The following is a 26719-nucleotide window of genomic DNA, read 5'->3' as shown; positions in this document are numbered from 1 at the left end:
ATCGCAGAATTTTCCGATGACAAGTTGTTGTTCAGCCGTGGTTGATAGTGGATTGCCGACGATGACGGTAGTACCTGAACTTGTTGATTGAAATATATCAAAAGCCAAAAGGATCTGGTTGGATATCTTTTTGTGGGAAGTGTACCGTGGACTTTAGGGTCTTCCGTAAAAAAATCAAGATGGTGAGTCCTTGTCATTTTTGTCTGCTTTGGTTTCGATCGACAGTCGGTTTAGGCGCGTCAGTAATGTTTCTTGTAATCCATGAACATGTCTTGTTCTATTGATATTATCCTGGTATATGTATCAACGCGTTATAAATTAAGCTATTTTGTCTATATTGGCCTATATTATTAACTTATGTTTATGAACATTATTGACCTTTAGTCTACTATTTGTTTGGGTTTGTCTGGTGATGTAACAACGTGGGCCTGTCAGCAGTTTTGTCTTGGTCGACATTATGGCAGCTGGGATGCACCGATGTAAACAACCTTGCAGATCCGCCGGTTGTCGTAGCCCAGTGACCTCCACAGCGGATCGAGTGCAGCAACTGCTAGCTGCACTGCGCTGTCTGACATTTATAAGTCTGAAACATTGAAGCGATAACGTACTGGGCCATTTGATTTAATCCAAACTTGTTCAAAAAGTCATGAAGGCCAATCAGCTGTGTTTCCTGAGTGGCAGCCATGTCATAACATAAAATCGTTTTCTATCCCGGTAGCATGTAAAGCACGTCTTAAATGTTTGGTTTCCGTATGTGGATTTTTTTTATCGAGTTACACATTATGTTCTAATGTGACTTGTGTAGTATTTTGTTAACTTGCTTAATGTCATCTCCTAATAAGGCTAAATGAGAAGGCATTTTGCCATCAGAAGGGCAAATTTGCTTTTATTATTGCCTTGGAGATACAAATGCTGGATGTATTTAATTTATTTTATTCTTAATTTTAGGTACATCTTTATATACAAAAAGTAGATTAAGTGATATCCAAAGCATATATGTTTTTATAAAGCTTCCTTCTGCATGACCAGTCTAGCTGTGATTTGAAGCTGTTTTAGGAAAGAATATTAAATGACAGAATACAGAAGATATTGAACATTATGATAATTATTATTTTTTGCGTGGCTTAGGTATGATTAAGAAGTTGTTTTTGTTTTTCTCTTAGAACATGCGATATTATATTAATAAGTCTCAATACAAAGTCCATTTGAATCATTAGTAGTTCACTTTGTGTTAGCTGAAGTCTACATCATAGATAGGACTTTTTTACCTAAACGCAAACATCAAGTTATATATTATAAAAGCAAAAAATAGCCCTCATGAAACTGGTAGAAATAGAAAAACCAATTCAAGTCAAAGAATGTGATCCTATTATGTATTAGTAAGTAGTCCTTGTATTTCTAGTGGTTATTTCTATTAATAAGTTACTGTTATCACAAGTTACTTCCTCTAAAGACGAGTGCAGGAGACGAAATGAATCGCTCCCAATTCGCACACAGCCAAAAGCAAAAGACTAATTTTTTCAATTAGCTATGCCTAGACTAATGATCAGAATAAAGATTCACCAAATCGTTCACTGATTCAACAGGATGTTCAAATGGCAGAAGTTACTGAGATCGTGAAAATCAGTCTGACCAATCACAGACGAGGTTTTTCAAAGGAAACACAAATTAAAGATATCTGTAAAACCTATGAACTAGCTACATAACTGTAAGAATGGTAGACAAATACATCTGGTAATATTGTTGAATAGTGACGAAGCTTGACTAGTGTAAATATATAATATAAAGCAATTACCTGGCACATGTTTAACCAGAGCATGTTGGGTGTAGTTTGTGTACGTATGACAAACTGCACCCAGCTGGCCCTGTAGATCAACCCAAGTTTGATTTGTGGCTTGCATCTGTCATAAAGAGTCATAACAAATGTCTTGAATTACATATATAACAGTTTGTTATTTACAACATCAGCATTTTTGACTTAGAAGTAACAAGCAACAGCATAGAGCCATAGACCTAAGTAAATAATGTTGCTCTAAATTCGCCATAGATCTAGAGCTAGTGGAGACATATGGGAGTCTCTACTTATCTTAAATACATGGGAGGCATGCCCCAATTTCAAAATATCCTGGATGCAGAGTTAATTGAAGGTTTCATCCTCCAGGTATTTTGTAAAGTTTTGAAAGATTAATTTTTGGATGTTTATGAATTTGTATCTCAAAACTGGCAACATTGTATGATCACCTTTTTGCAGTTATTGGAAAGGAGTATTGTGAATTTTAAATAATGTATCTAACCAATTTTGCAAAAGGTTCCCAGACATTTATTAAGACTATACCAAAGAAAAGTGTTTTATTCTATAGGATGTTCAAATTCAGTATATCTTTTATTTTCAGGCTGGGGATGATCCCCCATTCCTTGTGGTAGGAACAGAAGTTAGTGCAAAGTATCGAGGAGCCTTTTGTGAAGCAAAAGTGAAGAAACTAGTGAAATGTGTTAAGTGCAAGGTAAGTTTATTGTTAAGACAAAAAGAAGGAAGGAATTTCTGAATTGAAACTATTCCATTTGTTTAATTTAGTAAACTGATTTATTAAAGAATTGTTTATAAAATATGCTGGAACAATTATGATTTCTTGGCGAAAACATATTAATTTTAATCTGTGGTTCCACACATTTTCATTTAAAATTCATCTCATAATGATTATCTTTTAGATATTTCTGAAAGAAACACAGTCATCTCTCCTTGTCACTGATGATGGTGTGAAAGGAATCTTGAAGGTAAGTGTTGTTATAGTCATTAAAACAGTAAAACCTTCACTTCTTTGAATTAGTGGAGACCTGATCAAAAGTTTGATGAATACATGGTATACGATGAACCTGAGGTTGGTTCTGGATCTTCAAGTATAGACCTGTCATATATTGTATGATAATTTTAACCATGCATAGGCATTGTGAAACTTATGCTATTATTATGCATAGCTGATAGCAATAAGTACAGATTTACAACATTTGATAAGATTTGAAACTTAACAACATACACTTGAATTTAGTCTCTACTTAGTAATCTACTTCTGTATACTGAAATGTTTATGTTCGCCATATATAAACTTCCAGTTTGATTTTCGTATTATATTATCATTGCATTTCTATTGATATTGTTACCAATAACTAAATAATAGTCAAATATTAATTGTGCAATAAAACCCCACCCATCGGGGAAAACACAAATTGTCAAGAACCCTCTGTTAGTTTTCCTTTTTATATCACCATTCCTCAATATTGTTAAACACAAATATAGAATCAATTCCGTCAGCACAGCAGAGTGGTGTATATGTGAAAGATTCTCGCTTAAAATAATAGACATGTACATTTAAACATTTATGATATTACCAAAGCTATGTAATGATACCACCATTAATCCTGTTATTACCTGTTATCCTGATCAGACACCTGTGTCAACACATCATTGTTTCGATACCAATAGACTAGTCTTAGCCTGACGCAGTGCAGGCATGAAACAGCTAAAAATATAAGTTGGTTGGAACAGATGACACCTTTCCTACGAATAGATTGAATAGATAGGATTAATGCAATGATTATGAAGATTTTGGGATAAATTACTGTGAGAGGAATACAGGGTGTTCAAGGAATAACGGTTTAACTAATCCTTGGTTATTTAACAAAGAATATGTACGAATTTGGTCGGGACCAAACGAACTGTTCAATGAATGAGGGGTATTCCAATAAACCAGGTTCGAGTAAATGGGGTTTTACTGCATTTATACTTCAAAGACTTTGAATGCTGTATGTGCCTGATATTTTGCTTGATAACATGATTACGGAGTAGAATTTAAGTTTGATTGTATATATTTTGTTAATTAATGTTCATGCAAAGAAATATTAAGCAACTATATTGCACACTTTGATTCAGTTTGGGACTGTAATTCATAGAGTTGTCACAAAATCATGTGTATTATTCGATGTTTTTATTTGATTGTAATACACCAGAATTGGTTAGAATGTTCAAATAGATATAGCATATTATGTTCAGTTTTTGGAAACAAGAATATATAGATCTTGCATTTTGCTTACAGAATGGATCTACAGTGGAAGTTAAAAATCCAGAGACAGGCATGTTGACTGAGGGTGTCATCACCAGACTTACAGACACAAGCATGTACACTGTTGGTATGTATCAGTAAATTGATCAACATACTTAATACTATTCTTCTTTGTTATTTATGGGAATCTTATGTACGTAGGGAAAGTCGTGATGTGGTTTATCAAGAAACATGATTTTCTCTTTTATTTCGATCCCCCATGCACAGCACCTATGAGTGGCCTTGACACTTTGATCTAATAATACGTTTTGAGATAAAAAAAATTGGGGTTGTTCCTTTGAATGTTTTAACTGCACAGTAGCTGAATACTCCAGCGCAAGATGATGGAAATCTGTAACTTATCAAAGCTTAATTACATTGAATTGGAATCATTGATCTATGATGTTTGTACAAACAAAATAATTAATCCTACCCCAATTAGCTTGTGATTTTCTTGGGGTATCTGTACACAAGATATACAAAACTAATTAGGCCCAATTATAACAAGATTGACTGGAAAGCGGAGTAGAAGTGTCGGGCTACGTAATGTAACACTAGCCACCATTCTGTATATGGAAACAATTCTGCTGTCAGAGTGCTGGTTACTACTTTTACATCAATCAAATAAACATGTTAATAGGATAAATTTTACGGTGTAAATAATGAATCAGAGCAGCTAATTGCTGATGTATCATTTCAAGTTTTGTTTGATGTTAATTGAGTCATTTTACATTGTATTTGCACCTGAACACGTTAACTTGCTGAAGTGAGACCTTATGTGTGCAGAACACATGTCACTTGAAAAGGACAGATCCTTGTAATTTCTGATAAATAGATATACAATTTCAAGGATTTAAATGTCAAAATAACTATTTCTTTCCTTCATTATTTGTTCAATATTTACTTACTAAATGCTTTATATATTTAAGTATTAAATCATAAACCTGCTGTAAAAAGAAATGACAATAGCAAATCTCAGCTCACATTCAGAACATCCATGCAACTACCTGGCAGAGGCTTGTTCTTGCATATAGTGCTTAGAGAATTTTTTCACTTGCCAATTTTAGAAAAAAAAGTGCACTATTTGCAAATATTTACGATAACACAAATCAAGTATGACGTCACCTTTCCTCCTGATAAATTTACATGATCTTTTATACTACAAATATATATATAACTTCTTTCTCTATTTGTGACTTGCAGTGTTTAATGATGGCGATGAGAAAACACTCAGGAGAACACAACTGTGTTTGAAAGGAGAAAAACATTTCATTGAAAGTGAGGTATGTCATTCCAATTTATTGGACACTGTTTCTTCCCTTTATATGGGGGTGGTAAGATAGAGATAACTCTTGTGGCAACATTGGAGAGGAAATATTAACAACCAGTGGGAGGAATTAGTATTCAAATAAGATGCATCTTTGGTTAAATATTCCTAGCATTCCTTGAAAGGTAGCAGTTTGGGGACGATTATGGCAATACTATACAAGTCTGTTGTGATTTTCCTGTCATAAACAAAGCAAGATTGAAGATATGTTAGATAGGTAACAATTAGTTTATCAGAAAGAATATATGTTTACTTGGATATTTTTATTTCATTGTTGTATTTGAATAAAAACCTAATTTATTGCAGACCTTAGACAATCTCCCTTTGTCTCATCCTGAGCATTTTGGAACTCCTGTGATGCACAGCAAAAATGTCAAGCGTGGAGGAAGGCATAGCATAGGGTATGTTCTAGAAACTACAGATTTTTATGACACTGAATTTGATTGATATTGATACAGTTGTAATTAATGTAATTCTACAACCATGAGGTATTGAGTCTCAACTGAACATATGAAAAAAGAAGATGGTATTATAGATACAGATTACATTTAGCATTGCTGCAACTTACAGTTACACTATCATTTCCTAATTTCTCCCTGTTTGATTATTAAGACAGACATTCTAAGATTTAGACTCGTTGAAATGACTTGGTAAATGAACTGGAGTTTAATACAAAGAACACACTATCTTCAGTATTAGGTCATTATTTTTGTTTAACTACTGTATTGTCAAACACAGATACTGATCTATACCATTGGCAACATAAATTGTATTGCTTGCATTTAGGACTCATTTGTTATAATACAGGAAAAGTTAAAATTCATGCATATCAGGAGAATTAGTATTGGGTAATGAAATGTTTACTTTTTGTCTGGTATCAGGAATGATGAAGATGATGATACAAGCTCTGATGAAAGTATCCCTAAACGTGCTGTGTACAAGGGCAGATTACAGAACCTGGTAGGGAAGGTGATGTTGGCCGAGATGGGAGACAAGCGTAAACAACAGGTGCCTGTACTTGTGGTTCTGCCTGATGCCCACAGCACTGAACTACGCACCAAGGATCATCTCCTTATCAAATCATTTAAAGATGGAAAATTGTGAGTAATACTTAATTGTAAATCTTTGAAAATTGTGAGTAATATTTATCTTGAAACATTTTGCTTGGTTGATTTGTTTGACTTGTGATAAGATTTCTTAAAGATAATATATCTTGTCATGAAATTTTATTCTGGATTTTATTTTATTTCAGCCACTCAATTGCTCGTAAAGACATGAAGGAGTTTTCAAAGGAAACTGTTCAGAAAAATGAAGACAAAACTTTGAAAGCAGGTTTGTAATTTAAGTGCATGTCTTAGAAAGCTCATTGTCAATTTGTATTTCTTGTCACAATTTAAATGTTAAAAATAAGGGGAAAAGTGACAATTGCATTTATATGAACACACTAGCTGGATGTGTACTGTAGAAAATGTCAAATGAATAAATGTTTACCTATATTAGCAACCATTATATCTAGACCCTATCTCTGATGTTAAATATTTTTATGTTTATTTAGCATTTGAGAAATGCATTGCCTACTATGACAACCAAGATTTGCCCACCTCATGGGAAAGAGATGAGCTCCTTGGGACAGATGAAGAAGAAATTACAGATGATGAAGAGGTATGTCATAATTAAATTCAGTCTCTGGTTTTGATTCTTCAAGCGGTATTACATCTTGGAAGAAAATTTTGAATGGTTCAAATAGATGCTGAATATAAATATCATGGTGTATTATAGAATTAGTCTTTGTGTGCATTTGAGACCTTATCCAGTTTGTTTATAATATGCTGTCTTTATCTTTTACTTTAGTCCTCTGATGATGAACCAAGTGAAGAGAAGGACAGATTTGTAGCCCAGCTTTACAAGTTTATGGATGACAGAGGTTAGTTACGGAAGATAAACCCACATATAAATAATGTTCACACAATATCATATGCTTCCATCCTGTTTCATTTAACTTATCTCTGTCTGTTTGTGATTTGATCTACAAGACCACCACATGTTTCTATTCAAGGTCATAACTATTTGATAGAGATCTGCGAATGAATTTATGGATTATCGAACTGTATTTGCTTAAAATGTATAGAAAATTGGAAATTAGGACTCATTGCTGATTGACTGTGGTGGAGTTCAATAGAACTTTCTATAAATGTCAAGTGTGGCAACACTGAAATAATTATTTTAATTCAAGGTTAGAATTAATGTGGACTCCAGTTTCTAGACTTGATCATGTGTATTGTATTTCAACAGGTACCCCAATCAACAAAGGACCAACCCTTAGTAATAAAGACCTGAATTTGTATAAGCTCTTCAAAGTAGTTCAGAATATTGGTGGATACAATAAGGTATGTAAGCTAGGCATTTGATGTTATCTTTTCAGGACTTTACCAGATGGCTGATGGTCCCATATATTATGTCCCATGCTTAATTGAAAATCACCCTTATATTTTTCCCATATTTGAACCTAATTTTCTCAATAAAAAATGAACACCACCAAAGATTAAAATTTTAAAAGTTTTATGATATCAAAAGAATAATTACATGAAAATGTTGAGTATTATTATGATTCATAATAGTTTTCCAGCCTTGTAAGAATAGATGAAATTGATTTGACATTTGTAGTTGATGAAGTAACAAAGAAATTACATATTTTATGTTTTTGTCCCCCCAGGTGACAAACCAATTGAAATGGCGAGGTGTTTATGCCAAGATGAGTCTACCACCTTCCAACACAGCTTCACACCAAATAAAGAATGCATACAAGAAATATCTTCATGCATTTGAGGACTTTTATCGTAAACTGGGCAGTTCTATGGGAACTATCAGTCGACCCGGGAGAAGTAGGAGTCACTCTGGCAGGGGAATACATGTACCTTTCAAGAAAGAATCTGATAAGAAAGAAAAAAATCCACAGAAGAAGGAAGATGTCAAGGTAAATGAAGGAAAAACACTTTCTTCTTTTACAGAAAAAGTTTTTTTTACCCTCATCCTTGAATTGGTCAAGTGATCTATTGCAATCGCTCTTATTGTCATCTGATCATAAACAGCATACAAATTCTGCTTTTTCTCAATAAACCAAGAGGTCACTGGTCTTGAGATTGGACCAGTAGCATGCTGGGATGAAAGGCTAACAATGAACACACTTACCTACTTTCAATGTCACAAGTCAAATGTGTTAAAATCTGTAGACAGTAGCAAGCAGGGATGAAGGGTTGGCAAGTTTGATCAAATGAACAACCTTGACCTTCTTTCAAGTTCACAGGGATTAAATGTGTTCCAACAACTTCTTAATGACTAAGGGGCCTTTGGTTCAGTAATGACATTGGCCTCTATTGAGCCAGTTGCATGCAGGGATAAAAAGCTACCAAGTCTATTCAAATGAAAAAAACTTGACCTACTTTAAGTTCGCAGGTCAGGTGTTCAAATCTTCATTTAAAAAAAAGACAACTGTCTATGTATACATCACAACTCTGATTACTGTTAAGGTCCATGGGCCTCTTGTATATTATTATATACTGTAGGTAGAATTTTCTTTTGTTGAAACAGGATACATGTGCAGTAGTATTTGCACTGATTTCTTCAATTTTAAAACCAGAATAGTAGTAAATCAAATACACATTTTGTATGTTCAAGAAAGACCTGCCATCATTTATGTCTGTCTTGTGAAATAAACTGATAGCACAGATAAGAGACTTGTAAATATTGGTATACAGTACTCTTAAAATGGTATCCAAATGATGTAAGGTATGAAAACAAAATTTGAAATAATCTCAACTAATTGGAATTGTTTAATTTGAGCAGTTTAGGTACAGATTTTGTAATCCATCTACTACTATATCCTTCTCTCATTCTAAGGAGTCTGAAGAAAAGCCAGAGTCAGATACAGGAGAGATTGAAGGGAAAGAAGCCCAGGAAACAGTAGTAAAAAGGGAACGTTCACCTATAAAGCGAATTATGAGACATGAAACAACACCAAAGATGGACACCAAGAAAGAAGAGTTGAAGGAGAAAAAAGTTGAGAAAGACGATTCTACACCAAAGAAAACTGTTAAAAAAGAACTGGCAAAGAAGGATCCTGATAGTGCTAAAAAGACAGCCAAGACTGTAAAAAAGGAAAGGGAAGAGGAAAAGAAGGCCAAGAAAGAGATGTTAGCAGAACAGCAGAAGGAAAAAGCAAATGAAGAAAAAGAGAAAGAAAAGGTGAAAGAGAAAGTACCACAAGAGAAAAAGGTTTGTTTTATATTTGGATTATTGTAAAAAAAACAATCTGTTCAATTTTAAGAACCTTGTACATCTGTAACCTTGACAGAAAATTTAACTCTTTCTCCCTCTTGATATTCTGTAATTATGTATTCACTTGCAATGTATCATAATGTCCTATTTGCCCACTTAGCAGAGAATTTGTCTGCATGATGTTTATTGTAAACCTTGAAATTGCTACTATTGTATGTTTCAATAGATTGTGCGTAGACGCTCGATGAGGAAAGATGAGAAAGAAATGGACCTGAAAGGAGATGATGAAAATTGCAAAGAGGAAGAGGTCAAGAAAGATAAACCCGTAGACAAAGAAACTAAACCAAAAGCTAAACTAGTTACTAAAGATGAAAAGAAAGATAAGAAGGATGAAAAGAAAGAGGACAAAAAGGAAGTTAAAATAACAAGGAAAGAAATGAAGAAAGCTGCTAAAGCAGAGGAGGAACCAATGGAAATTGAGAAACCTAAAACAGTGAAGAAAGATGGAAAGAAATCAAAGGTAGAGGATGATAAGTCTGAAGGAAGCGAGTCTGAGAAGCCAAAAGGAATGCAGAAGAAGGAAGCTCTGAAGAAGGAGGATCATGATAGTGAAGGAGGGTCTGTTACATCAAAGAAGGAAAGCAAGGATGTCAGGACAGAGAAAACACAAGATGAGGATAAGGAAGATGATGGCGAGGAGACTGAAACAGACAAGAAATGGTGAGTTCTTATTGAATGAATGTCCAATTGTTTGTTCATAATAAATTTAAATATTAAATGCAACAAGGGGTTATTACAAGTTCATGTGCTCCAGGTCTTTGTTGCTAAAAATACCCCGAAAAAATTTTGCCAAAGATAAATCACAAGTCATCAATTAATATTTGGATGGGCTAATGTAATGTAATAGTGTAGTTTCATCTGGTTGTGAAGTTTTTCTATCAACTCTTGAAGATATCTTGCCAAAAGATCCCCTTCAAATTTTAATTACTTTGTGTATAAAAACGATACTCTTGAATAAAAAAAAGGCAACATTTTTGGAATATTGTAAGAAAATTGTTGATGTTTGTTTACCCAGTCAATATTTGTTTTGTAGGTCTGAAGAAGTGGAAAGCAGAACTGATATAAATGCTGAATTTCCAAATGGTACCAGGCTTCAGGTTCGCTACGGACGAGGGAGGAACCAGAAAGTTTATGATGCAAAGGTATGTTATAAGTCCTCATTTACAGATGTAAAAAAAAAACACCAACTAAATGGTTAAAGTGTACTGTACAGGTAACATTGGATAAATAAGATGACAAGAAAAGGTCTGCAGTAAATTTCATCATTTTGTCTCTTTGATTAGATTTTAAAAAATGAAGTAGAATTGATCTTAATGTTTCAAAGGTATTATCTTAATGTTTCAAAGGTATTATCTATGTGGTGTATTTATATTTAACATTTTTTGAATAATCATCAGCAATTTGAACTCACAAATGTTTCATTAAATTAGAAAATGTCATTTCAATAGGGAATTGTTCTGTTTACAAGCAAATAAATAAATAAGAGTGTCACATATTTGAAGCACAAGTTAAAATGTCTATGCAAACCTGTAATACATTACAATGGGTTGATGCATCTTTGTTACAGGTTGTAGAAGCAGGACTGGACGGTTCACTGGTCCAGTACTTGGTACATTATGCAGGATGGAATATGAGGTTGGTACCAGATTTAGGCAATTTATGTCTCTATAACTATATAATTCATTCCCTGTTTCATTATAACAAACCCAACCCTACCCCCACCCATGTGCGTGGTATACAGGAATCAGACTGTCTGTCTCATTGCACACAAAATTCAGTGAAATCTAGATATACTATTGGTACCCTGGTGCTGTTTGTAAGGGTTTGTGATACAACTCTGTCAGGAAGGAAGACAATGCAACAGGTTACCTTATAAAGGTAAGTGTAAGATGATATAGAGATAAATAAGGGAAATGTGTGTATGAGGCAGTAGATTGATGCCACTGTATCATTTTTACAAATATTAGTAAAATAAATCTGTTTAACAAACCTTATACATTGCTTCATTAAGTGTCCCCATCCTTTTACCGTGTATGGATCTGGATTGCCCTGAATTTGATATATGAAAATGATAACAGAAACTATCCAGCTAATTGTCACTGTTTAATTAAAGGTATGATGAATGGATAAAGCCAGAGCGTATCGTGAATGTCATCAATAGACCAGACTCTGACAAGAAAGTGAAGGACTTTTCACCGAAATCTTCAAAGCAGCAGGTGTGTGTAACTTGAAGAACATGGTTGTTCATTTATGTATCAGTCATTTACATACAAATCAATATATATATCAACTTGTCGTCAAAGTAACCAACCTCCTTGATCAGGTTAATTGGTTTCAATAAGTAGTGAAACAATGAAAAAAAAGGCGTCACTGTGTATTATGTGTTTTGAGCTATGGCTTGGTAATTAGGTATTTTTTAAGTGTTGGGACTTGAAAAATTTTCTCAAGCTAGAGTTAAAGGTCCCAAAAATGATATTGTGTCTGAAACTTGCTGGTTTCGAAAGTTGATCGTGGGGTTTCCTGGTAAGATGCTTGAATGCAAACCCTTGGTGAATTTTGGGTTCAGACATTCCATAATACTGCTATTTAGGTGGATATTAATTTGTAAAAGTGCTGTGCACAGTAAGTAAACACTTTCTTTCAGTAAAAGTTGCTTAAATTAAAAAAAAATTTGATATGTAAACAAGGAACAATACATAAATTATGTCTTTCTGACACAAGAAAGAAGTAGCAGACATGTTATACATATTGCAGCACATGCATGTTTTCTGCATGCTTACTATTTTCTGTTTAAATCTAGTTGCAGTAATAAGTTGGGTGTTAGTTTTCACTTTAAAATATTTAGATTCAGTAGAAATGATTTTCTTAGACCTGCATGTGTTTACGTTTTAGATGCAGATGATTAACAAGAAGAGAGGAAGACCTGGATCAATCCCTTCACAGCCAAGCCCACCAAAACCTACCATCATAGTTGAATCACGTCCTGGTCCTGTGAAGGCCAGATCTCCAGCATCTAGTACAAAACCTAAGTCTAGACCTACCAGATCCAACAGTGTGGAATTTAAAGTCATAGATGGATTACCACGTAAGTTTTAAATCCAGAAATATTTCTGTTAGCCCTTCACAAATGTGTTTTCACTTACCCTACTAACATGATTTTTGTGCCAACCTTGACATTTTATTTTTGCCGTTTTAAGGAAGTACTATTAAATCAAGATTCCTTGTCTATATAACCTTAGTAAAAACCATTTAAGAAATATAAAGATTTCCCAACCTATCGACCATATTTTTTTTTGGCATGTTGATGGAAACACATGTAAGGCCTTTATATATTTAGTAAAGGTAAACAGGAAACAGACATAACACACTTTTTTTATATCAACACAAATAGACAATTATTAACTCTTCTGTATTTTAATAACAAAAATATACATAACTGACTATTCAACATTACAAATAATTGCTACAATTATCAGACTTTTTCTGCTTTGGGACTAAATCCTGTATTGTATGAAATCCTTACATGACCCTGTTTCAATCTTTCCAGCTAAGTGGAGGCGGACGAGGAGAAACTCTGGTGTAACAGAATCTGATGTCAATTCTCAAGGTAAGTTAATGGAGGTCTCAAAAGTCTAACCAAGAAAATTTGGTTTTACACTACGAAGAGCCTGTCCAGTAAAACCAATAGATTGCAATATGAAGTGTGAGTCAACTCTGGTATCATCGTTAACAAACATGTAGATATTTGGTATTTCAAACAATATTGTAACCTTGTAGTGTTTTACAATATCTCATTTAATATGAAGATGAAACATTAATTCACAGATTGGTATAGTTGATGCAGGAATGTAAACAAATAAATAATTTTTGTATGGCCTTCTTACTGTATCGAATGATATACAGTCAAACCTGTATGTAACAGAGCACATGATTAATTAAATTTAAATCACTGCCTCCGCTAGGGATCGAACCCGGGACCTCTGGCTTACTAGTCTTACGCTCAACCGATCGAGCTAAAGAGAAGATCTCTCTAGCCGAGCGGTATATTGCGGCTAGTATTTACCAGGATTACATACTCCCCCTCCAGGAAAGAACTCGTCCTCGAGTTTCCAGAGGTAACAGCGATGCTTTTGCAAGCAGCGATGAGTATCATTCCCGAGTCCCTACATGGGCGCCAATGTAACAGAGCGCATGATTAATTAAATTTAAATCACTGCCTCCGCTAGGGATCGAACCCGGGACCTCTGGCTTACTAGTCTTACGCTCAACCGATCGAGCTAAAGAGAAGATATCTCTAGCCGAGCTGTATATTGCGGCTATTACATGTATTAAGCGGCCACCCAAGGGACTGACAGATATTGGCTGCTTAAACCAGGTTGGCCAGAAACGGCCTGTTGCCCAATTCTTTTTTCACCAGTTTGTTGAATTTATCATATTATAATGCACTTATTGATATTGATAACAATATACCATGTACAGTGTATTTTGAAATGAAAACCAACAAAGATCAAAGTTTTGATGAATTCGATAAAAATACCTGGTCATGTGATCTTCATGGATGTCTACTTCCGGACAGAATGGCCGCTGAATACAGGACGATACAACGACTCGGGGGCAGAGTTTTGTGGCCGTTGGCCACGTTAGACAGGTGACCGCTTATTCAAGGTTCATTATATAGTGTTTTCCATCGGGCGGACCACAGACTGGCTGCTAAACGGAGGTGGCCGCTTATTCAAGGTGGCCGTTATAGCAGGTTTGACTGTATATATATAAGTTGACATTGGCATCAGTACTGCAATATAAACATATTCTCATAAATCATAAAACCAAAACTAGGAAATTCTAACCTATTTACCATTGATTACCTGAACTAAACTTAATAATTGCTATACTGTATCTGTGATAATAATTCTTTCTGTTTGTGCAGGTTCCGACTTTGAGGATTTTGATCAGTCTGATCTGGACGCAGATGAGAAGGAAGATATGTCAGAATGTTCTCCTGAAATGGAAGAACTGGAGAAAGACACAAGTGTAGATTCATTTGACGAGGAGGATGATAAGGAAAAAGAGAAGGATGTTGATGTAGCTTTAGATATGCCAAAACTAGAAAAGAAAGCAGATGAACCAGAACTTCCAGTTCTGAAAGAGATCAAAGATATTCCTGAAGAACCTAAATCAAAAGCACAAAGCAGTAAATCAACTACTGTGGAATCTACTCCAGAAGTTGTAACAGCTGAGACAGTTGAGGCTGTTGAGCAGGACAAAGACAAACCAGAAACAGACCCCTCGGAATCTGCACCTAAGTTGGAGGCTGTTGAGGATCTGCCTACACCAACAAATTCAGAACCAGCAGGTCAGGAGTCTTCCTCATCAGAGATAAATTCAGACAAGTTTAAAAAAGATGTGTTTAAGTGGGACATAGAAGAGGAGGAGGGAGAGAAAGCTACCCCAAAAGAGGTTGTTACGGAGACTTCGGAATCTTTGAAAGAACCAACTGAAAATATCTCATCAGATATTGTGGCAGAAAATACAGAAAATGACGAAGATATGCCACCTGTGATAGCACCAGTATTAGAGAAACAGGTTGACAGCAAGGAAGTGTTGAATGTTGATGTTGACAAACCTGCTCCAGAAATTAGACCTGAAGTTATCAAAGCAGATAAACAACAAGAAAAAGTGGATAAAGTAGCTCCTGTGAATGATGTTTTCGATAAGTATGAATTTCGGGATGATGAGGAAGAAATAACTTTACCTGACCTACGTGCAGAAGCAGAGAAAGAATTGAAAGAAAAACTGAAACAAGAGGCTGTAGAGATGGAAAAAAGAATAGTCAAAGGTAAAAAGAAGGAGACAAAAGAAAAGAAAGACTGCAAAGAAAAAGAAAAGAAGGAAGTAAAGAAAGGAAAGATGACTATGGCAGAAAGAAAAATGGTTATACTACCTGAAGGAACACCAGATGTTGAGTATGAACCGCCACAGAAAAAGGCAAAAGAAGAAAAACCATCTCCAGCAGAAAAAGTGCCCGAGGTATCTACAGAGACAGCCATGTCAACATTAGACAAAGTGATCAGTAGTGTTTGTGATAAAGCTAGGGAGTTTGTTATGGAGGAAACGGAAGGAGAGAAGAAAAAGGTTAAGAAAAAGGTAAAGAAAAAAGAAGTTGAACTGACAACACCAGATGTAAAAAGAGAGACAGCAAAGAAAGAAACCAGTAAGGGCATAAAACCAGTGAAAAGTGAGAAAATTCTTAATAAGGGGAAAGGTAAAAAGAGCAAAGACAGTGAAGGAGAAACAGAACAGTTAACGGACAATTCAGTTAGTACTTCAGTCAGAACTGAAGGCAAGAATGAGTGTGCAATGTCTCCATCTGTTACTTCATCACATGATACAGGCAGTGATCAAAATAGAGCTGTGATAAATCCTTCATTAGACAGTAACCTGCAGATGCTTTCGGGTGTTGAACTTTTGTCAGGAATAGCTCTAATGAATGCAAACGAGGTGATCAGTGGTAGAATGGACTATGGTGATCCTTCAAAGGAAGCGAGCAATAGCTCTGCTGTTAATACTGTGCTTGACAATACCCCACCCACCACTCCTGAGCATGATGACTCGGATGGTGCTCCGTGTACTTCTCGGGATCATTCCTCATCACAAGAGTCTCAAAATAAATCAGACATTGACAATGGTGCTGAAAATGAACGGCAATCAGTAGGGGGTGAATCTCCACATGGTAATGCTAGTCCATCGTCAAACGATGGCAGTGTCGGTAGTGGTAATGTGGCTTGCTCTGAAAGCAGCAATTTAGATGTGCCAGTATCCTCAAATCTCGGTAAACGGAGGAAAGAATCTGAAGAGCCTACGCCAACAAAGAAGAAGAGGAAGGGAAAATCAAAAATGACATCTGAACGCAAAACATCAAAAACAGGTAGGCTGAGCAAGATATGTTGGGGTAGTCCTATATTACATAATGCTGCTTATTTTCAACATCGCAGAAAATGATGGCACTTTGCCAATCTATAATGATTATATATAAGGATCAATTCTTTCATATTATATTATTAGTATTTTGCCATGCATCATGCTTTTGTATTCATGCAGTTGCTGCTAAAGCTAGCATCTGGTGTGTTGTTTGATGGAAAGAGTAGTCATGAATTGTTTCTTCAGTAGGTAGTGACAGTGATGAAGGAAATGAGGGAGAATGCAGTCAAGACCCTGCTTCATCATCAAACAGCAAATCAACTTCACACTTACCTGGTGCAGCTCACTCGCCACGCCCATCCCGCTACAATCTCAACCTGGGTAAGTGTTCACCTCTCCATTACATTGTCAAGTTAGGTAAGTCTTCTCTATTCCTTCACATCATCAATCTTGGGAAATCATCCTTCACCACATTGTCAACCTTGGTAAACCTTTCATCCCTACATCATCAACTGAAATCATTTTTAATGACTTGATCTATTGTTTTCAGAATACATACCATTGTTTTCAGAATACATATGATTGTTGTGGCCTTCTTTTACAACAGTTCATAGGACTGATTTGAAAATTAGATGATGACCCCAGGTTATCTTGTGATAACACATGTAGATTGGGGCAGTATATAACATTAACATAAGCTTATGAATTGATCCTGTCACCGAATATTCATATTACATGATATTGTTTTCAATGTAGTTCATTTATATCCAGTTGAAGTAAAATATAGCACAATCTTTTCTTGATTGTAGAGGAAGGAAAGTATCTGGAGGGAGAGAAAAGAATAGCATTCTTGATGGAAAAAATCCAGGAAATACGCAAAGTGTATATGAACTTGAAAGCTGAAGTGGCCTGTATAGATAGGCGAAGAAAGCGAGCTCGGAGAAAAGAAAGTATGTAAAGACTTTCATTAACTATTAAATAATTTCATGTGGAAAGTATTCAGTGCCGTGAATCAGTTGCATAGTATGATAAAGTTGCGTTTGTTTGGAGATGGACAATTTACAGGCTTTATCATCACATGGCTGTTCTGTCTCAAGTGGAAGTTTATCTCATATTTTTGTATATCACTTGTATAGAACAGCACTAAAAACAGTTGTTATGTCATTTTTATTTGTTTACTATATCCAGCAGAATGCAAAGGCATCACTCGTAACTGTCTAATAAATTACCTGTAGCTGTCCAATAAGTACATGAAATAATACACTTGTTGGACAGTTACAGGCAACTTATTAGATGGTTACAGGTAACTCATTAGACAGCTAAAGTAAGATTTTGAATTAGCACATCATTATGCTAGACAATGGAAATAGCCTTTATCAACAAGGGGGTCAAATTTAAACAAAAGAATATGTGAAATTAAATATTTATTAGATGTTACACAGAATTTAAATATCAAAATTCTTAAAAGAATAACCAGTATTAATGTTCCCAAAATCTACTACCCAAAGTCCCATGCATTATAATTGTTCTTTTAACAAAAGGTTTGAATCACGAAACACTCGTAAAAATGTATGTATACATATATCCAAACACCCAGTGACACATTTCCAGCATTGATTGTGTTTTCTTTTAATTCGTAATTTTGGCATAACATTTTGTTGTTTCGGTGGAAATCAGGGGGTTTTCCACAATTTAATTGTACAGAATTTCTTTGGTATCATATCTGTTGAGAGATTTGTGTGTAATCCTAGTAATATAGCTGTGGTATGTCTTTGTTGAAAACATTTTTGACGAGGTGTTGCAATTGGAAATCATGCTTTTTCATACTTTGTTTGATTTGGTTCATTACATTCTGTAAAAGATACATTTATAATCCCAGAAGTATACTGAAATCACTTTCTTCAATAAATCAATCACATCATTAAATTTGATCCATTTCAATACTGGATGCTGTTGCTCTAAATGCACTATACATGGACTGTGTTAGGTAACACACCAGGACCTTTACTGTTGTATAAGGCAAGAATTGTGTAAATATGTTTATTATGTCCTTCACAATCATCCGATATTGAAATGAATGAAGATTTTGTTATCATGATTATGATACCACCTAATCAGATCAGTTTTCTTTGCAGGTGTTCAACACTCTTCAACAGCAGCTGAAACCGAATATTGTCGGTGACAGGGCCAGTATCAAGAGGTTTTGTACTCACCATCATCATCATCGTCGTCATCATCGCTCATTATTTCATCATCATTATACCGTGCTTTTGTTGACAACTTTACATGACTGCCATCCTAAATCATGCTGCAGAGTACTGTACACGTATGTGTCATTGGTTGCAGTGTTATTCCATGGCATGTTACAGGATAAATATCATTTACCTATTTATATACATTATTACTACTGAGCATTCAAATTGTTGGTGCATTTTATAGTTTGTGCAACAGATGTTTGTAAATCACGGGGGGGTCAGTTTTCTCAATTTTGGTAAATGTTCTATATTCAAGTACACTCTAGAAAAAGATATTTCAGGATTGGAAGCAAGCTATATTCTGTTAAATGGTCATTTGTTTAGATACTTAAACCAATGTTGTTTTACTGCAAATGACATATGTTTAACTGGCTAACTAAATATACTTTAACTCTTTGCCCCATCTTGGCCTTTTTTTTAAACATCTCTATCAGTATCTGATGTTTTGGAGGATTCTATACTACTTTAAATGTACAATATTTTGAAACTATGCTGTTTTGGATGATATAAAAAAAAAGACAAGCAAAATTTCTCAAATTACAAGCAATTGAAAGAACTGAAATAAAAATTTCAGCATTCAAATTCAGTTTTAAGGAAGACCAAAGTAAAGTTAATCTATTATCTACATTTTGAAGATATGCAATGATTCTTAACATTGTAAAACGACTGTGTTACTGCCTTATTGTATTGTCTCCACTAGGGATAGAAGTTGGGACCAGTCTCCCCACACACGAGTCAGTCTGAGTATGAAGTACTAATAGTATTTTGCTGGGTTCACTACCCGCAGTCACTGCCGAGAAAGATATTGACCTAAGTTTCTCGTGTATTGGTTGTGACAGCATGGCCTATTTAGTTCGTCAGTATTTTCCATGTCACTCATGGGTGCTAACATATGTGAGAGGTCATTATTTGAAGTTCTTCCTTGAAATTGAATCTGAACATGTTGTTTACTCATTTGGATGAACTTCAGAATAAGATCTTTAAGAAATTGTTATTAGCCTAGGTGATAGAAAGGCCCTATTAATATCCCAGACAATTATAATACATGTAATATTTTTTCCTCCATCAAGAAAACAATGACGGGCATGATGGGGCAAGGCGTTAAGATGTATAACATACTAAAGGTATAGCAGTTTTATCAACAGCCTGAACACAATTGTTCAAAGGGAGGGGGTGCATTAGGGAGGGGGATGCATTGTACTTAAAGGAGTCAATGAGGAATGCAAGGCAGCAGTGTTTGGCTGTGATTTTCTTATTATTACATGAATTGTTGACTTTTTGAACAAATATGTTTTAAGCATTAAGTTTAACTGGATTCCAGTGTGCAACGTGTAGGGGCCTACTGATTGTATTTGCTTTTTTTGCTATTACTGTATATGGCAATACAAAAGTATTCCATAGATATTTTGCAATGAAGAGTTTTGCAAAACTAATGTGAAGATTTTTATATTTATTTATTTATTTGTTACTTGACAAATACAAATTTTTACTGAAGTTTTGTTTTTGACTTGCATATTTTTGTTGTATTCATTTTTGAGCACCAATACAGAAAATAGCATGACCTGTCGTACGCCTTCACTGGTTTGTGTCTCCTATAATATCATGGGCACGGTAAATATTCAGTGATATTTTTATGCAAATTATGCAGGAGATTCGTTATGCCTGTCTTGATATATAAATGTCCAAAGATCAACCTTGCATATTAAAGCAAAATTGAATTGTTCAATCAACTAAGTACGGGTATGGGTGAGGATCTCTGCATTCATTGTTATTCACAATTTTATATGTAAGTAATGTGGGTACATGGTAGAGAAACTGCTGAGTTTGTAAAATCAAATGCATGAAAGATAGAACTTTGAGCATACATTTTCCGACAAATACAGCATAATGTTTTATAAGAAAAATAGTTTTGTATAAAATCACAGGAGAGTTTGGAGGGGGGGGGGATAGTCACACAGATATTTGAATTTCTGTTCTAAACAGCATTAGTTATTGTGTGACAAATATGACGTTATCATAATGACTCCATTAACATCATTACACTCAAAACCGCAATGTCTTTTTGTATGTTGCATCACAATAAGCCAATTTTCCTATTTCAAGACAAAACACATTCCTCAAGAGAATATTTAATGGAGTATTGTTAAACACAGATTTAAAGTTGAATTATGCTCTACAAATTCTAGTCTGAAAAGCACGTTTTGGGCCATGCATATTTGTGTATTTATAAGAAATATTGGTGTTATTAAGTGAATACTACAGTAGAACTAGTCCCTGTTTGTTTAACATTAGCGTGCTACTCTCTTGGTGGGGGATGCATAAGTAAGACTATTTTTTTATACCACTAAACCACACCACACTATCAGCATTGTATAGCAAGGGTTTTGTTCTTGGGGAGGAAGTCTTTTGTCCTTCAATGTCCTCAGTGGAACTATTCTCCATGTTTTTCCATATCATCTCTATCAGCAACTACAGCTGTCTGGTTTTATCCTGATGGATGTGTGTGATTCCAAAGTTGGGTCTAGTTTTTTTTAAGGATTCCTATGTCCTTAATAGCTTCAAGAGAGGAAAGGCCAACAAATCTGAAATTGTCTTCCAAAAACTAGAATTGTTGGCAGTGTTGGTGGTTGCTGATGTAATCTGTTCAAATACGATTAGAAGTCATCAGTTAAAAGTGTCGGCCATGTATTAAAGTGCTATTTAAAATTAGAAGAGCACCTGTGTTTGTTAGCTGGTGAAAGCTATGATACTAGATAGTCTTTGTTGTATGTGTAAATTTTATTGAAGTAAATTATATGATGACATTCTTATAAAAAATGAAATGAGCAATACTATCATGATGTTTGTGATATCAACAAGATATTCTGAAGATTGTGATACTGTTCAAACCTTTCCGAAGCTTTAGATATTGTCAACTTTGAATTCTACAATACAGTATTTCATTTTCATCCCGGTTTTGTAGGCAATGAATTTTAATGGTATGATAGAACTGATCAATATGTTTTTTTAGAGAACTTCAGAAAATCTACAATATACATGTAAATAGAATTAATTTCATTTAAGCAATGAACAGTGGTTTTAATGTTGTTATAGTTGATATGGCAGCAAGATGTATGGTGGGCAAATGGCATGGAACCCGTTGGGGTTCCCATGCTACATTTGCCCACCATACATTGTGCTGCCATATTGACTATAACAACATTAAAACCACTGTTCAATACTTATATTTACATTGTCTAACCATTTGTGTCGACTTTGAAAAAAACTAAACCAATACAAAAAATCCCGCCTTTTTTAATGTCACATGACCCACTGGGTGTCATAGCCTGAGGCACTGGGTGTTATAGGCGTATGGTGGCAACTGCCTCTTAGCATTGTATCAATGGGGAAATGTGGAGCAAATGTAAATATTGTTATATTAAAAATATTGAAGAGGTAGAGTTCTATCAAATACCTTGACTTTAACTATGACACATCCAGTCTGTGCTTAAAGGAACATGGGATTCAACCAAATGAATACAAACACACTGGTTCAGGCATAGTGAATCTGAAAGCACACTGGTTCAACAAGGTTCATAAACTTGAAATTCATTTTTGATGAAAGCCTGCAATAATAGTAATAGTAATATATATAGCCTTGAAATTTGATATTCTACTGATCTTGTATGCAAGGAAATAAATACATACTGTGGAAATGAAAATACTGCTGTGCTGCAATTGCATGTCAGAGAGGGGAGAAACCACCAAAGGCCACCAAAGGCTATCAAAACAATATAAAAGCCAATTTTCTTGCAGGGGTACAATTCTTCCTCCACTCCATCAAAACTTAATCAAAGCCTGAAACCATAACCATAACTAGATAAATGACAAATTTCAAGTAACTTTATAACTTTCTAGGAACCTTTTTACCCAGTACATGTACTAGAATGTTGTTGTAACAGTGTTTTTTTTTTTTTTTTTTTTTACTTTTATATCCAAGGTGATAGGCTGCAATAATGTTTGTATTGGAATTTTCAGGTGTAATAGCTTATTGTTTTAATGTGTCATATATTTGTCTGCCAGAAATCCGGACCAAAGCATGTTGTGATGCTTGATACAGATCTGATCATTTTGGGTGTAACATATCAGTTTACATAATTTGAAAACCATTTGACAACATTGTATTTGGATCAATACACCTACGAGAAATAATGAACTATAGAATATTTGTATTCAGGCTTTTATTCATTGAAAGATCTGGATTTTTCTGGCAGGTTAAATTAAAAGAAAACAGAACTATTTCAGGAGAACCAAGTTCCATCAATCAGTTTTTGATTAAATACAGTTTCCAATATCATATTGAGAAGGACTTTATGATGTTGGATCCTCTGCATTACCCCAGTAAAATTGATAAAAATGTGATGCAGTGTATAATTGGCCTGTTACTGGTCACGGTTAACTTTTACTGTTTTATATACATAGCATTACAGTGCTATTATTCTTTAAATGTTATAAATCCGCAAAGGCCATACTCATGAGATTTATTTCTCAGATCATCAGCTTCTCATTTTAGTGATGTATTTTTCCTCATTCATTTTGTACCTGTGAATAGAAACTCATCTGATATTTTCAACATATACATAGCAAATAAAATGAAAGTTTTTTGTCACTACTGTACTTCTCGTTTTAGCTTTGCTTTCTCTGCTTTTTATCTCCTACAAAAATGTCTCCTTGATCATGAGACATTTCTTAATAAAATGATTCAAACTTTCATATTACAAATGGGATATTCTGATAAGCTGACAGTACATGGGGTCTGTCAGGCCTGACACTCCTCCATCATCTATGAACAATTTGTGACTTCAAATTGAAATCTTAATATGAGATACGTTTTGCTAATGTAAAAATCCTAATATTGTCTATGGAAACAAATATATAGAAATGCAAAGTACCAAAGTCCCTAACACGATGGTGTTGATGATAAAGGAAGAATATTAGGCCCTGTACAATGAAAATTGTGGGCGAAATAATTCGTTTCCCCAAATTTATAACATGCAAATTGTAATTTATATGAAGGGGGAAAAAGAACAAAACCATGCTTCTGACTGATTTTCAGTCTCCAGGTATTGACTGATGAATGTTATCATTCCCCAGCTTCCCATGAGGCAAATCAAAAGTGGGATAGATGATATAAGCTTTCTATGGTTCAAAGGTCAACGTGTTAAGAAAATTGAGAATCCTAATGTTAAAATCTTAAAATGTTTACAGGATAAACCCAATACTTGTGCAAGAAAAAAAGGTAGAACTGTGAACCAAATGGTATATAAAATGTGATATGGCCTAGCTTGTGAAGACAATATGTTGCCCATCAGTTATTCCAAATTTAAACGAATTTGCAATCGAGATTTGTTTATAGTGCAGCAATTTAATGTGTTTATCTGGAACAATTCTCAAGGCCTACATTCTGTTTCACTGGTGCGCTTTATTCGGTTCACTAGTTTACAGCCCTAAGTCGAATGCACCATAAATTACAAGCTGAGCTTCATGACTTCAGTTGATACCTATAAAACTGCCTGTTTTCATACTGACATCAATTAATAGGTCGTAATTGAAAACCAATGTAAACAGGAAAAATTCTGAGTTTGTAGTATTTCAAATTGATAGGTCTCCCTTGCCCAATTTGTTTTAAACCTTTATATTTGTATGTTACTCATTAGAGAACGAGGTGCTAGATATCAAAATAATGTACCATAATCCTCCCAGTTGATTTCTAAGAAAACACAGACGAGGTCTTTGCCCAAACCACCCCGAAAAGCATAATAGAAGTACTTCGTGTAGAAACATGGTAGCGAAAACCATGAACAGACTGAATATTTTAATAATATGTTAATACCGATGCATTGTGCAAAAGAAAAGTTAGGGGTCATTTATGAAAACAACTGATTGTGTCTCCTAACTTCTAGTGGACAGACACCAAACCTGGGATCATTGTAACAGGTTTGGATAGCGTAATGATTTGAATGTCCAAGTAATGCACCATACATAATTTATTGACTCATTAAACATCTAAATACTGAAGAAATTGTCTGTTTTGTTTTTTTACATTATAAAAGTACATATTCACCAACATGAATGACAAAGTTAACACGAAAGACAATGTTACAGGACATGAAAGACAATGTTACAGGCCATGAAAGACAATGTTATATGACAGCAATGGCAATGTTATAGGACATGAAAGACAATGTTACAGGATACGAATGACAACGTTACAGGACAGTAGGACACCAATGACAATGTTACAGGACACCAATGACAATGTTACAGGACACCAATGACAATGTTACAGGCCATGAAAGACAATGTTACAGGACATGAAAGACAATGTTACAGGACACCAAAGACAATGTTACAGGACAGTAGGACACCAATGACAATGTTACAGGACATGAAAGACAATGTTATATGACAGCAATGGCAATGCTATAGGACACGTACGACAATGTTACAGGACACCAATGACAATGTTACAGGCCATGAAAGACAATGTTATATGACAGCAATGACAATGTTACAGGACACCAATGACAATGTTACAGGCCATGAAAGACAATGTTATATGACAGCAATGGCAATGTTATAGGACATGAAAGACAATGTTACAGGATACGAATGACAATGTTATAGGACAGTAGGACACCAATGACAATGTTACAGGACAGTAGGACACCAATGACAATGTTACAGGCCATGAAAGACAATGTTATATGACAGCAATGGCAATGTTATAGGACACGTACGACAATGTTACAGGACACTTAACGACAATGTTATATGACAGCAATGACAATGTTACAGGCCATGAAAGACAATGTTATATGACAGCAATGACAATGTTACAGGACACCAATGACAATGTTATAGGACACGTACGACAATGTTACAGGACACCAATGACAATGTTACAGGACAGTAGGACACCAATGACAATGTTACAGGACACCAATGACAATGTTACAGGACATGAATGACAATGTTACAGGACACCAATGACAATGTTATAGGACACGTACGACAATGTTACAGGACACCAATGACAATGTTACAGGACAGTAGGACACCAATGACAATGTTACAGGACAGTAGGACACCAATGACAATGTTACAGGACAGTAGGACACCAATGACAATGTTACAGGACAATGGGACACCAATGACAATGTTACAGGACAGTAGGACACCAATGACAATGTTACAGGACAGTAGGACACCAAGGACAATATTACAGGACACCAATGACAATGTTACAGGACATGAATGACAATGTTACAGGACATGAAAGACAATGTTACAGGACACCAATGACAATGTTACAGGACACCAATGACAATGTTACAGGACACCAATGACAATGTTAAAGGACACGTACCACAATGTTACAGGACACCAATGACAATGTTATAGGACACCAATGACAATGTTACAGGACACCAATGACAATGTTAAAGGACACGTACCACAATGTTACAGGACACCAATGACAATGTTACAGGACACCAATGACAATGTTACAGGACACCAATGACAATGTTACAGGACACCAATGACAATGTTATAGGACATGAATGACAATGTTACAGGACATGAATGACAATGTTACAGGACATGAAAGACAATGTTACAGGACACCAATGACAATGTTACAGGACATGAATGACAATGTTATAGGACACCAATGGCAATGTTATAGGACACCAATGGCAATGTTATAGGACACCAATGGCAATGTTATAGGACATGAAAGACCA

General features: G+C 35.0%; 1 protein-coding gene across 3 annotated transcripts; it reads left to right on the top strand.

Moving 5' to 3' along the window:
• The first annotated feature begins 6 nt into the window (after window positions 1-6).
• On the top strand, window positions 7-22061 carry LOC117324067 (AT-rich interactive domain-containing protein 4B-like). Of its 3 annotated transcripts, none has more exons than XM_033879690.1 (23): window positions 7-182; window positions 2394-2504; window positions 2710-2775; window positions 4092-4185; window positions 5301-5380; window positions 5731-5825; window positions 6306-6524; window positions 6677-6756; window positions 6980-7086; window positions 7276-7348; window positions 7717-7811; window positions 8138-8398; window positions 9322-9696; window positions 9926-10419; window positions 10793-10901; window positions 11327-11394; window positions 11873-11975; window positions 12658-12844; window positions 13307-13366; window positions 14687-16684; window positions 16924-17058; window positions 17487-17627; window positions 18813-22061. In XM_033879690.1, exons 1-23 carry the CDS (start codon window positions 180-182, stop codon window positions 18857-18859), a joined length of 5001 nt encoding a protein of 1666 aa, XP_033735581.1. In that variant the 5' UTR covers window positions 7-179; the 3' UTR covers window positions 18860-22061. The 3 variants fall into 3 exon arrangements, with proteins under 3 accessions (XP_033735581.1, XP_033735580.1, XP_033735579.1); XM_033879689.1 differs by having other exon boundaries at window positions 12652-12844; window positions 16927-17058; XM_033879688.1 differs by having other exon boundaries at window positions 12652-12844.
• The last annotated feature ends 4658 nt before the right edge of the window (window positions 22062-26719 follow it).

Source organism: Pecten maximus, chromosome 3 (genome assembly GCF_902652985.1).
Source record: "Pecten maximus chromosome 3, xPecMax1.1, whole genome shotgun sequence".
Taxonomy (NCBI): domain Eukaryota; kingdom Metazoa; phylum Mollusca; class Bivalvia; order Pectinida; family Pectinidae; genus Pecten; species Pecten maximus.
The sequence above is the reverse complement of the archived record's forward strand: the minus strand, read 5'-3'. Positions and strand labels throughout refer to the sequence as shown.